The sequence below is a fragment of the Gopherus flavomarginatus genome, chromosome 1 (genome assembly GCF_025201925.1).
Source record: "Gopherus flavomarginatus isolate rGopFla2 chromosome 1, rGopFla2.mat.asm, whole genome shotgun sequence".
Classification (NCBI taxonomy): domain Eukaryota; kingdom Metazoa; phylum Chordata; order Testudines; family Testudinidae; genus Gopherus; species Gopherus flavomarginatus.
Genome location: NC_066617.1, coordinates 251,921,735 through 251,936,242, shown reverse-complemented (window position 1 = coordinate 251,936,242; position 14,508 = coordinate 251,921,735). Strand labels below are relative to the sequence as shown.

The 14,508-nt window shown below is 44.5% G+C and overlaps 1 protein-coding gene across 1 annotated transcript in view; it reads left to right on the top strand.

Moving 5' to 3' along the window:
* The window catches only part of RFX8 (regulatory factor X8), a 56,706-nt gene that overhangs the window by 7,362 nt on the left and 34,836 nt on the right, over positions 1-14,508 (top strand). Inside the window, exon 4 of the mRNA XM_050922192.1 lies at positions 4,323-4,409. Coding sequence (XP_050778149.1) covers positions 4,323-4,409 — 87 coding nt within the window. The remainder of the gene's footprint in view (positions 1-4,322; positions 4,410-14,508) is intronic.

The window sequence follows — 14,508 nt, the reverse complement described above, 5'->3', positions numbered from 1 at the left end:
GTAATAAATCACAAGAACAGCTCTAGTGTGATTGATGGCGTTACCAGTAAATTAAAATAGGATTGATGTAATGAAAGTCACCATATCCAAGCTGTTTTTTTAGCATATGAATTCAAGATAATTTGAATTTTCAAAACTTAAAAAACACTATTTAAGATACTCTGCTGCTTTTGAAGCACCGGCTTGTGTTAGGGGAGTGCAGAAGCTCACGACCCTACTAAGGCGCTCTAGAGGCACCGTGTCTCAGGGATTCTTGTGATCAGGTAAGCCCAAGGGCTCTTATTTTGGCCAGCCCTATGCAAGAGGCCCTAAAGATAGGGAGTCTCTTCTGTCCCTGCACACCCATTGAGTGACCCTTCACAGTCTGGCTCATAATGGAACTGTTATAAACTGTTACTGGCTCCCTGATGGATTTACCCCTCCGCCACACCTATACAGAGCATGGAGAGAATTGAGGCCCATTGACTTTTAATCCATTGTTTTAATGTCCAAATTCATAACTGCTGAACGGAAGAAAAAAAAAGATTTTTAAGGCCTTCAGGTATGTTGATTGCATGAGCATTTTGCTTAATAAAGATGAAAGGACTGCAATTAAAATATTGATTCTGAGAGTGGCATATATTTACTTTGATCTTCTAACAAATCTTCTGCATCAGCCTGGCCCCATCACTTCCAATTACTGCAGTGCTATTCTCACATTAGATTTTTGACTGATACACATGGCTGATGCTAGAGCAAACTAGGTTCTTTACACCAGCATAGGATCAGCTCAGTGAAGCTCTGAAATAAACCCACGCACCCTGTCTGACACATCCCCTAACCTGGGATTAGAGATGGCTGGTACACAAACTGCCTACACTGGGTTTATGGCATGCACTCAAATCAGGGGGACCGGATTATTTCTGCCGCAGAATATTGAAGGAACTAGCACAGGGGATTACTATTATTGCACCAAGAATTTTTAATAAATCTATCTGTTTGAGGGTAGTACCATATGACTAGAGAATAGCTAACATTATACCTATTTTTAATAAAGGAGAAAAAATGTGATCTGGGCAATTTTAGTCTGACCTCATTGGTATGCAAGATTTTAGAACAAATTGTGAAGAGACGAATAATGAAATTTATAGAGGTAAATGGTAAAGGGAGTGCAATGCAACATGGGTTTACCAAAGAAAGATCATGCCAGAGTAACCTGATTTCCTTCTTTGAGAAAATACTGTATTTTTTTTGAAGGAGGGGGAGGGTAAGGAAAATGCAGCAGGTCTAATATATTTGGACTTCAGTAAAGCATTTGACACAATACCACATGGAAAATTATTAGTTAAATTAGGGATGATGTGGCTCAGTACAAACACAGTCAGGCGGATAAGGAATTGGATAAACTGGAGAAAGCATTGTGTTGTGCTGAAAGGTGAATTATCAGACTGGAGGGAAGTTACTCATGGAGTTCTCAAGGATCAGTCTTGAACCAATCTTATCCAATCTTTTTATTAAATATGAAAAGTAAGAGTGTGCTAGTGAAATCTGATTATACTAGGTGGGAGGCAACATCAATATGTAGGAGGATTGAAACATACAGGAAAATCTAGATGATCTTGAAGACTCAAATAACAGAAATGGGATGAAATTCAATAGTACCAAGTGCTAGGTCATTCACTTAAGGTTTAATAATAAGAATTTCTGCTATAAGCTGGGAGCTTTTAGTTGAAATCAACAGAGGAAGAGAAAGACCTGGGTGTGTGGGTTGATCACAGGATGACAATGAGCCATCAATGTCATGCAGCTGTAAAAAAGGCAAATGGAAAATGTGATCCTAGGATGAATTAGGCAAGGCATTTCCAGTAGAGGTAGAGAAGTAGTAATGCCATTGCACAAGGTGCTGATAAGACCTCACTTGGAAAATTGTGTACAATTCTGGTCACTCATGTTCAAGAAAGATTAATTTAATCTAGAACAGGTGAAGAGAAGAGCTACTAGGATAATAGGGGAATGGAAGATCTATTGTATGAGACTAGACTGGACGAGCTCAGCTTGTTTAGCAAAAGGAAGGCTGAGGGAGGATATGATTGCTCTCTATAAATACATCAGGGGATTAAATACTAGAGAGGATGAAAAGCTATTTAAGCAAAAGGACAATGTTGGCATGAGTAGAAACTGGCCATGAACAAATTCAGGCTGGAAATTAGAAGACAGTTTCTAACCATCAGAAGGGTGAGGTTCTGGAACAGCCTACCAGTAGGAGTTGTGGGGGCAGACCACTTAATTAGTTTTAAGAAAGAGCTGGATAAATTTATGAGTGCATTTGTATGACAGGGTCATTTCTGATGGTGAGGATTGGGTTCAGGAGCTCTGGAACTCACTTCTGGTTTAAGTCCTATGTTCCTAAAGCACATGCTTCAGGATTTTAGCCAGCCATCAGCAGAGGTTAGGAAGGGAGTTCCTCTCTCCCCACCCCTAGTATACCTAGGAGGATTTGGGGTTTTTTTAATCTTCTTCCACTGAAGCATCTGGAGATGGGACACAATGCATGGAGGGCCAGGGTCTAAAGTAGCACAGAGCATTCTTTCTCAGGTGCTTGGCTGGCTGGTGCTTGCTAATATGCTCAGGGTCTAACTGATCATCATACTTGGGATCAGGAAGGAATTTCCCTCCAGGTCAGATTGACAGTCATCTTGGAGGATTTTTGTTTTCTTCTGCAGCCTGTGGGTATGAGACATTTGCCAGGACCATCTGGGTATATCAGTCATTTCCCCTGATATTGTGGGGCCCTAGGCACTGGTGCACCATGTTCTCTCCTATTCTCTGCTTGTGGCACATAATAGACTAGTTTCCTGTGGCTTGTAATATGTTGGTTTTGTCATGGGCGCCGGATGGACCTCCCCTTTGGGGAGGCTAGCCATATGCCCTGCCCCTTCCACATGAAGCCCTATCCCCCACGGCAGGAGCCCTGAGCCCTTCCCCCCCCCCGCCCCTCCATTCCTGCGGTGGGAGAAGTCCTGGGCTGGCTGGAACCTTGAGCTCCCTCCTCCCCCACCACCTGAGGAGCCCCAGACTGGTCCTACTCCCGGGCCAGCCCCAGATGGCCAGCTGGCCCAAGCAGCCTCAGTCCAGCATCCTGTGGCAATGGCTCCAGCCAGGGAAGCCAGAGCTTTCCTTGGCCTATTATACCCACTGCCCATGGGGTTTCATTTTGGTTATTGGGTTAGTGTGCGGTTGCTGGGTGGGTTGGTGGCCTGTGCTATACAGAAGATCAGACTAAATGATCTAGTGGTCCCTTCTGGCCTTAAACTCTATGAGAGAGTAACTCTGAGCAAAGGGGAAATCTCTACTGGCTTATTATGGTCAGAATTCAGGGGGTAGCCGTGTTAGTCTGTATCCACAAAAACAACAAGGAGTCCGGTGGCACCTTAAAGACAAACAGATATATTTGGGCATAAGCTTTCATGGGTAAAAAAACTCACTTCTTCAGATGCATGGAATGAAAATTACAGATGCAGGCATTATTATACTGACACTAATCATGCTTGCATCTGTAATTTTCTCTCCATGCATCAGAAGAAGTGGGTTTCTTACCCACGAAAGCTTATGTCCAAATAAATCTGTTAGTCTTTAGGTGCCACCGAACTCCTCGTTGTTTTTATGGTCAGAATTGGGCCCACTAAGTATTGTTTACTGTCCAATATGTATCAGGCAAAAAACCAGTATGGAAATGGTACTTCAGAAGCTGTACAGTGGCGTGAGAGCAGTGTGAACAGTGGTTCCACACCACCCCAGTATCAACAAGAGGTGCCAGTGCTTAGGGGGGATTTAAAAAAACAAGAGATTGAATTCCTCAGGCAGCAACTGGACAGGTGGTATCTTTAACTTGAAGTGCTTTTAATCTGCCATGGCTGGACAATGGAGGCCAGATCCTCTGTTGGCATAAATTAGTTCAACTCCACTGAAGTAGCTTCTTTGACTTCAGTGAGGATCCTGCCCTAGACTCTGTGCTTCTGCTACATTGGTTGACTGCATTCCCCACACTGCTCTAGGGTTGATAGTTTTTTAAAAAAACAAGCATTTTATTATTAAATTACCAACGTTGTTTTAAAAAGTGATTGTAAAGTTATTTTTTTTAAAGTTTGTCAAAATTATGTGCTTATCAAATATTAGACAAAATAAGATTTAAACAATTTAAAAAATAAATACAGGTTTCCACCTATTGTTTTCTTATTTCAAAAGAAGTACGAGCTGCTTGCAGAATATAGATGTGAATTCAGTGATGACTTGGTGTTGCAAACTGTATACTTGTCAATCCATAACATTTTGTATTTTTTTAGGTATCACTACGATGGAATACATATCAAGAAGAGCTCTTCCTTCTATGCTCATTATTGCTATCTTCTGGCTGAAAAAAAAAATCACAGGTTTGGTTTTAAATGTTCTTAATGATAAAAGGTGCATTAATACAATTTTCTTTAAAATCCACTTCATTGCCTACTGAAAATTCATAGCAGAATTGCATTTTCCTATAATAATGCATGTCATTAATACGGAGGCTCCCTTTTTTAAAAGTGGCAGTTGCATACCTAATTGAACACAAAATTACACTTCCATGCACTTGACATTTTCAACAGATGGCTCTTAAGTGCACAAAAATCTCTAACAAAACTAAAACAAGAGCTTAAAAATGCTGAGAAACTAAATAAGAGAAAAATATAAGTGGTCAGCACCAGTGGTGTGAACACTTATTTAATCAGGCTAGTGCATCTTGATTGCTAATCCTAACAATTTAAACAATGTATTTGCACCTACAGTATTTGGGATTTATTGAAATGTATTCTATTTGCAGTTCTTTGTTTTCTGTTTCTTACCATTCAAATTAATGAGGGATAGTCTTTACTTTGAAAAGGCCTACTTTGTTTTGGTTTCCTTTATATTACAGTTTTAGAGAGTTAAAAAGACAGCCACAAAAAGGGTGCAACTGTGAGAAAATGCATACAACAAAAGAGAACAAATTGTTTTATTTTTCATGTTTAGTCTAAAAATATGGTACAATGTAAGTCACTCCTGCAGACTCTTGTTTATGGGCAAAGGGCTTGATTCTGTCCCACCGAAGTCAATGGAAGTTTTGTCATCGACTGCAATAGGAGCAGGATCCAATCCACAGTTCTCTACCATGAGTAGTCCTGAGTACTCATGGCAGTAAGCCCTATGCCTGCTATTATTTCCAGGATCAGGTTAATAGTTTAAATAAGCAACTGTCTGGCTGATTCTCCACTGACTTGCACTTTCATGCCTGTGCAAAGTGGATATAAAATGCTACGAAATCAAAGTTCACTCATTAACAGTATTTGCACCCATTTCTCATTCACTTCCTACAGGAAGGGTAGGATGTATCAGCAGATAGGGTGCTAGGCTGTGACTAAAGAGACCTGGGTTAAATTCTCTGCTTCTCCACTGTCTTCCTGCATAACCTTGGGCAAATGGCCATTTAGGGTATGTTTACACTGCAACAAACAGAAAACAAAACAATCCTGCAGTGTGAGTCCAGGTCAACTGACTGGGCCTTGTGCTCTGGGGCTAAAAATAGCCATATAGCTATTTGGGCTCAGGCCAGAGCCTGGGCTCTGAAATCCGCCGCGGGGATGGTCTCAGAGCCCAGACTCCAGCCCAAGCCTAAATGTCTACATGGCTATATATCCCTGCAGCACAGTTTACCCAAGCTCTGAGACTCACTGCCATGGGTTTCTTTTCTTTTTCTTTGGTTGCTCTTTGCAGATGTACCTATAGTCTCTCTGTGCCTTCATTCCCTATCTGTAAAATGGAGATAATATCACTTCCCTTTCTCACAGGGGTGTTGCGAGGATACATGCATTAATGACTGTGAGGTGCTCAGATACTATGGTAATGGGAGCCATATACATACTTATAATACTATAAATGACTATATGAGCTGCAAGGGAATCAAAAATTAGACCCCATCACTTTGATTGTGCACCCTGTTACACAAGTTTTACAGCAGTGTAACCGTATTGAAGTCAGTGGAGTGATGCTGGCATAAAACTGGTGGAATGGGGTGGAGGATCAAGCTCTGTAGCTGATCAACTAACAAATACTTATTCAGTGAATAAACAAATTGTTCTTAGAGAGTCCAAAATTCAAATAGTATCCATAGCTACCTATAGACATGGGTTTAGAACTGCCATCATGGGGAGCTCGCCTCCTGGTTCCTGTCTAGGAATGTGGCAAATAGGTGTCTCCGTCTGCAGCTCCCTTGTTCTCCAGGAAAAGAAGTAACAGTTCTAGTCACTGTACTCCTTAGCTTCTTTCTGTTGAAGAAATCACATCCAACTGGCACTGCCTCTGTTGCTGGGCTTGGCTTAGCCACAAGGGGGCGTTGCTGTGTAACAGTGCCGCAGCACCTGCGCCAGCAGCGTTTGTCTCTGGTTTACCTGCGGTTTGTTCCTCGCCCCTAAAACAAGCAGCTGAGATTGGACCTCAAGACCTGCAGATCTAGGTGTTCTGCTGGAGGCTACCTGTTGGAAACTTTGTGTCATTACAGTGACAGTGGGGCCCCCTCTTCCTTTTTCATCTCCCTGCCAAGGATATCCTTAGCCCCTGAAAAACAGTCTCTCCTTTGGTCACCCTGGTGATCAAGAGACATGCTCCAGAAAGAGGGCTGCTATCAAAATGACAATGTAGTGACCTCTTTCCAGTTTCAAGAGAGATATTTTGAGTTTTATAAATCTAAATAAATAAAATAAACTCCTCTTCCTGGTTATAACAAAGAGAAATACAGCAAACAGTGTGATCATGCTTGTCTTAATAGTATTAACACACTTTCACAGGCCTCCCCATTGAGTCCATTACTTTCTGAAATCACCATCATCTTACATATGGGGTCTAATTAAAGCTATTAAAAACTGGTGAAATATTTCACTTAAAAAAAATTACATCAACATTTTCAAAAAATCCAAAAATTTCAACAAACTTTATTGCTATTTGTAACCCCCAAACCCTCCAGAAACCTTCACGAACATTTCATCATTTTTTAATAATTTAATTTTTTTGGCAAAATATATAATAAAAATATCAAAATATAAAAGACTGGAGTTGGAGATTTCCAGAATCTGGTGTGATTAATTAATAAATTAACATAGAAGAAGATCTTAACATTTTCTTCATAATAGTGGAAATTAATCTTGAATCTGCTATGGAATCTAATCTTAATACTCTTTCTATAAAAGTGTTTATATTGCTCCTCCAACTGGAAGGAGTCTGAGAGAGGCCTCTGAAAAGGCTCTGTTTCATCTGCCTCTCTTTTACCTGCCACCCTCTTCTTCCTCCTTTTCCTTCAGTCTTCCTCTTCCCCTTTTTCAAGCCTATGGCATTGTCCCTTCCTCACAATTTCTTTTCCATTTCAACTGCAGTTGCCCCCCAATTCTCCACCAAAACACATTAACAGGAATGAATAAATATCAGATGATCTTGTTGTTACTCATCCTCCCCTTCCTCTACCACTTCCTTTTCTTTCTTTCCTTTTCACTTGCATCTTGAACTTATTTAGATGGTAAGTGCATTAGGGCAGGAACTTGTCTCGTTCTCTGTCCCATGTGATGCCTATCACACTTTTGGGTACTGGATAAATAAAAATAATAGTTGCTAACAGTAGAGTCACATATATGTTAATTTTTCCATGGCAGAGATCAGATGGTGTTTACACTTAATTATCTTTGAGCTTTCATCTGGCTGTTGAGTGGAGAGAGAGTGCTGCCACTTGTCTGTTTCTAGGCAGCAGCAGCTCTCACACTCGCATGTTGCCTGACTGGCCATAATGAAGTGGGGCAGCACAAGAACAAGTAAGCTATGCCAGCCAGCCTGTTGAGCGAGAGCACAGCTGATATGTGTTGCCATAGTAGCAGCAGCACAAGATACAGTTGGTTACCTTCTCAGAGCAGGAACTGAAAATACTTTTTTTTTTTTTTTTTTACATATTTTAGAAATCTGCAAAATTAACAAAATAAATGACAGGAAATACTTCTAGTTCTAAGTTTCTTCATTTCTTCACTCACCAGCTTAAAAAGCTCTGGATTCTGGGATAGTGTTGGCATTAAGGCATTAAGCATATTATTGAACATACATAGTGTTACGGTCATGGCCCATAATGGTCACTGATCAACAATTTCATTTTTCCAGAAGAATGGAGTTTTCATGGCAAATCATAGTGGCAGAGGGAGCGGTGATCTCTCAGGTGGCTAGATCCACCTTTAAAACCATGGGTGGTTTTAAAACCATAGATGGTTTTAAATATCAGAACAGAGACCTTGAATTGGCTTCTGTTCTTAATGAGAAGCCAGTGCAGACAGCAGGGTGATAATGTGTTTTCAGGGACCTGTGTTTTTAAGGCCTGATCTACACTGAAAAGTTGATTCAGCATATTTATATCAGGCAGGGCTTTGAAAAAAGAGTGCTTCTGTCAACTGAGGCCTTGGCTACACTTGGAGGTCTGCAGCGCTGGGAGTTACAGCTGTCTTCATATAGCTGTGTAGGGAAAGCGCTGGAGTGTGGCCACACTGACAGCTACCAGCGCTGCAGTGTGGCCACATTTGCAGCACTGTTGGGAGTGGTGCATTATGGGCAGCTATCCCATAGAGCACCCCCTCCCATTTTGGCGCTGTGGGTTGTGGGAAGGGGACGGAAGGGTGTGGGTCATTCTGCTTCGTGTCCCAACGCCCCGTGATGCATCGCTTTGCATCCCCGCAGTCCCTGTTTTTCCATCCACGTTTGGCGCCATTGTGACTCTCCCAACGGTTTCTGTGCAGCGCGATTTCTGTGGGAAATGGAGCCAGAACTGCTGAGGACTTTACTGACGAGTGTCGCCAGCACATCACGTTTGGCAGTTGAGCTATTCCTTAAGCTCCAAAGTGATGAGGAGTCCGACGATGATTGCGAGTCGCGTACAACACGACATTGCTTGTGGCTTTCATGGAAATGCTCAGCACCGTGGAACGCCGCTTTTGGGCTCGGGAAACAAGCACTGAGTGGTAGGATCACATCATCATGGAAGTCTGGGATGACGAGCAGTGGCTGAGGAACTTTTGGATGAGAAAAGCCACTTTCATGGTACTGTGTGCTGAGCTCGCCCGCACCCTGCGGCGCAAGGACTCGAGATTGAGAGCTGCCCTGCTGGTGGAGAAGTGGGTGGCTATTGCAGTCTGGAAGCTGGCAACTCCAGGCAGCTACCGATCGGTCGGGAACCAGTTTGGAGTGGGAAAGTCGACCGTTGGAGTCATTTTGATGCAAGTTTGCAGGGCCATTAATCGCATCCTGCTAAGAAGAACCATGACTTTGGGGAATGTGCAGGACATTGTGGATGGCTTTGCACAAATGGGTTTCCCTAACTGTGGAGGGGCGATAGATGGGATGCATATTCCTATTCTGGCACCACCCCACCTAGCATACGAGTATGTTAATTGCAAGGGGTATTTCTCCATGGTTCTCCAGGTGCTTGTGGATCACCGTGGGCGTTTCATTGACATTAACACAGACTGGCCTGGAAAGGTGCATGATGTAAACATCTTTCGGAACATTGGCCTGTTCAGGAAGCTGCAGGCAGGGACTTTTTTCCCAGACCGGAAGATCACAGTAGGGGATGTTGAAATGCCCATTGTGATCCTTGGAGACCCCGCTTACCCATTAATGCCTTGGCTCATGAAACCGTATACAGGGAAGCTTGACAGGAGCAAGGACAGGTTCAACTACAGGCTAAGCTGGTGCCGAATGACTATGGAATGTGCTTTTGGCCATTTAAAAGGGCTCTGGAGATCTCTGTATGGGAAGCTAGACTTGGGGGAAAGCAGCATCCCTGCGGTTATATCCGCGTGCTGTACCCTCCATAATATTTGTGAAGGGAAGAGTGAAACATTCAGTCAGGCATGGACCTCTAAGGTTCAATGCCTGGAGGCTGAATTTGCACAGCCAGAGAGCAGGGCTACTAGACAGGTCCAGCACAGGGCTTCAAGGATCAGGGATGCCTTGAGGGAGGAATTTGAGGCTGAAAACCAACAGTAATGTTTGGTGCCTTGCACGGGAGTGAAGTGCAGTGGTTACAATGTTAGTAGGAATCTGTTTTTCCTAAGCTGATTTGCAGTGCCTGTTTCTTTCCTGGGCTAAGGTATCTTTGACTTTCTGCAATAATAAAGACTGTTTTCAAAGCCAAGAATTCATTTATTGAAAAGAAAATAACTTTATTGACAGACACACAACATTTTGGAAACCTAAAAGGCAGGCGGGTGTGGTGGGGAACTGTACAGTCACAGGTTTGAATATGTCCTGTCTGGAGTGCTGTGCAATGACTGGTGCAATTCAGGATGCCTATACTGCATGGTGCTGGGGGTTGAGTGCAGAGGGTAAGGGTCGTAGTTCTCAGGGCTGGTTGGTGAACGTACAGGCGTTGGAGGCAGCTGGTGGAGGTAGGAACCTGGATGCTGGGGAATGGGTTTTGGAGCTGACATTAGGGCACAAGGGAAAGAGCTTTGGGACGGTGGGGGGGGGGGCGGTGCAGTAGTGCTCTGCCAGCATGGCTACGAGCGCCTGGATACAGTCCATTTGGCGCGCCAGGATGCTTATCAGCTGCTTTGTGCTTTTCTTCCCGGCTGCTATGTTTCTCTGGCAGATCCTGCTTCCCCTTTCCCTCCAGTCCTGCAGTTTTTTATTCTCTCTGGCAGAGTGGTCCATAACTGCTTGCAGCAGGTCGTCTTTGCTTTTTCGCGGCTTCTTCCGCAGGTTTTGGAGTCTTTGAGCTGCTGTTAACACAGGCAGCTGAGAACTCAAGGTCGCTGGTGGAAGGAAAAAAAGGCAACAGTTAACAGAGGCAGCATTGTTTATATCTCAGACAGTTATACCCACACAGTGAAGGAGTTCACAGTCTTCACTTTAGCATAATTTTCCCATCCCAAACAGAGTGCACATAACCCACAGGAGCCCCGAAATGGTGAGTAAGGGGGACTGATTGCTTCAGGGCTGTGCTGGGGTTTCTGTGCATTGGGGAAAGCAAACAGCTGCAGGGGACACCTACACTGAGCACTCTCCCAACATTTCCCACAGGAGTTAATCCTGGAAGATATTTCGCTGCTGCGGGTCACCTGGGAAGAGCGGGAGACACTTCTACAGCAATGCGGATTCTGCCCTGGCCCCTATGCAGCTTGCCTGTGTGCAGGAATGTTCCCCCCAGCCCTCGCAGCACAGTGGCGCGGACGCGTTAGCCTGACTGGGACAAGGACCGCAGTAGCTCTCCCTATAAACTTGCGCAAGTGCATTGCCCATGCTCTGGCTGAAACTTTTGAAGAGATTACCGAGGCCGATTACCGCAACGTGATACACCACATCAATGGGCTGTTCCACATCTAGGCATGCGTGCATGCAGCCCTAACCCTCCCTCCTCTCCCGAAACATTTCCATCCTGAAAATAAAAGCCGCTTACCGGGAACCCGCTCCTCTGCTTGTCCTTCACCAAGTACCGGCTACTGCGACTGGCTGCCTTCCTCCTGGCTTGAGAAGAGCTCCTGGCTGCATGCCTCCAGGGACTCCGGGATGTCTCCTCCCACCCCAGTACCCTCACTCTCAGTTTCCTCCTCCCCCCCACTCCTCCGCCTCCACCTCCCTCCCCCCCCCCGCTCTGAAGTGTCCATCGTGGTTCTCAGAGTGGAGGTGGGGTCACCCCCAAGTATCGCGTCCAGCTCTTTGTAAAAACGGCAGGTCTTGGTGGCAGCACCGGAGCGGCAGTTTCCCTCACGGGCTTTGCAATAGGCACTCCACAACTCCTTCACTTTAATCCTGCACTGTACCATGTCCCGGTCATGACCCCTTTCCAGCATGGCCCTTGATATCTGCCCATAGGTATTGTAATGCCTACAGCTGGAGCGCAGCTGGGACTGCACAGCTTCCTACCCCCAAACACTGATGAGGTCCAGCAGCTTGCCATTGCTCCATGCTGGGGCTCGTTTGGTGCAGGGAGGCATGGTCACCTGGAAAGATTCACTGATTACACTCCACATCTGGCTGAGCAAACAGGAAGGGGATTTTTAAAATTCCCGGGGCATTTAAAGGGCGCATCACCTGAGGCCAGGGCAGTAGAGTTTGAACTGATGAGCAGAGTGGCTGAGCAGGCATTCTGGGATACCTCCGAATACCTCTGGAGGCCAATAACAGTGCTTTTGGTGGCCACACTGGTGGAGCAGCGCTGTATCACCAGCGCTGCAGTCGTTATTCCCCAGGCAGAGGAGGAGTACAGGCAGCGCTGTATCCAGGGAGATACAGCGCTGTATGTGCCTTGCAAGTGTGGTCAGTGACTAAGTTGCAGCGCTGTAAAGCCACCAGCAGCGCTGCAACTCTCCATTGTAGCCAAGGCCTTAGGGTCTGTTTATACTTAAACCACTACAGCAGCGGTTCTCAACCAGGGGTACGCATAGCCCTGGGGTACACAGAGGTCTTCCAGGGGGTACATCAACTCATCTAGATATTTGCCTAGTTTTACAATAGGCTACATAAAAATCACTAGCGAAGTCAGTAGAAACTAAAATTTCGTACAATGACTCTATACTGCTCTATGAACTATGCACTGAAATGTAAGTACAATATTTATATCCCAATTAATTTATTTTATAATTATATAGTGAACATGAGAAAGTAAGCAATTTAGCACGAATAGTGTGCTGTGACACTTTTATATTTTTATGCCTGATTTTGTAAGCAAATGGTTTTTTAAAGTGAGGTATAACTTGGGGGTACGCAAGACAAATTAGACTCCTGGAAGTGGTCTGGAAAGGTCGAGTGCCATCCACTGCACTACAGTGGCACAGCTGCAGCTGCTGCTCTACCGCTTCAGTATACACTACCTAGGCCGATGGGAGGGGGCTCCTCTTGTTGTAGGTAATCCACTTCCTCAGGAGATGGTAGCTAGGTCAATGGAAGAATTCCTCTGTTGACCTAATGCTGTCTACTCCAAGGGTTATAGTGGCATAGCTATGTCTCTCAGGTAGAGTTGCCAATCCAAGATTGACCTGGAGGCTCCAGTAATTAAAGATTAATATTTAATTAAGATTGTTATGTGATGAAACCTCCAGGAATGTGTCCAACCAAAATTGGCAACGCTACTTTAAGGGTGTGGATTTTTCATATGCCCAAGAGACTTAGATATTCTGATGTAAGTTCCCATTGTAGACCATCCCTCAGATAATTTTGTTCGGGGAGGAGTTTTCCTAAACTGACAGAAAAACCCTTCCATCAAAGTAGGCTGCAGCTACACTACGGGGCTATGCTGGCACAGCTATAATGACGTAGTAAATTGGTATAGTCTATGTAGTGAGTGACTAATATGCCCTAAGCAGGGGCAGCTCCAGGCCCCAGCATGCTGTTGGGGGTGGGGAGAAAAGCTCCAAGTGACTGGCAATATGGCGTGGGGTCAGAAGTTTACATTCTCAGGCCTGCTAGCTAGCATGAGTATATGTAATCATTTATCATTTTCTTTTGTTCTTTTGTTTATGGTACAAGATGTAATCGATCAAAGGGGGGGGGTCAGTAGTATGGGTTAAGGATATAGTTAATTAAAAGATCCGGTAGTTAATGAATTGTAAATGATGAATTGTAGCACCTGTGAACATCTTTGTAAACAAGTAAGGTATATAAGACATGGCAACGGATAGTGATTCGTGCAGGATTTGAGATTGATATCTTCCTGTGCCTTATTTGAAATCAAATAAACTTGCTTCTCCACTCCGGTGTGGTCATTGGGGATACGCACACTGGGCAAACGAACCCCAACTGTTGCCCCCCCTGCAGCAGCTTTGGCGAGCCAGCCAGGAGGTCTGAGGCTGAAAATTAGCCTTGCCCGGACCTCTCCGGTGGCCGACGGCTTGTGACAGTCGCTGATGCCCAGCGCGCACCGGTGCTTTCAGCGGGGGCCTCGGCGAAGTCTGGTACAGTCGACCCTGGGAGGCACAACGGTGCAACGCCCCAGAAGGTGGAGAAGCTTTGGTCCCAAGCGACGGTGAGGAACCGGTCTCGGGGATAAGGTAGGATATAAGTTAAAAGGTTTAATCTGTCACCTGTTAGGAACCTGCGGACACACAGGGTCTCCCTGTAAGGAAATGGGACAGGGACAGTCACAGGATAAGGTAGCGTGCACGCCTTTAGAATGCATTCTGGGTAATTGGAAAATCTTTGGAATGGATCCACTAACTAAAGATAAACTAAAAAGATATTGTACAATAGACTGGCCTCAATATCAGCTGGAGGATCAGGAACGGTGGCCACCGGAGGGTTCGATTAATTATAATACGATCCTCCAACTTCTTTTATTTTGTCAGCGAACTGGTAAATGGAATGAGCATATGTATGGTCAGATATTTATGTCATTATGGAACAGAACAGATGTTTTGAAGCAGTGTAATTTGATTCCAACAGGCTTAGGAAAAAGTTGTGAAAATGTTCAAAACTCATTATTTACTGTAATAGCAGGAGCGG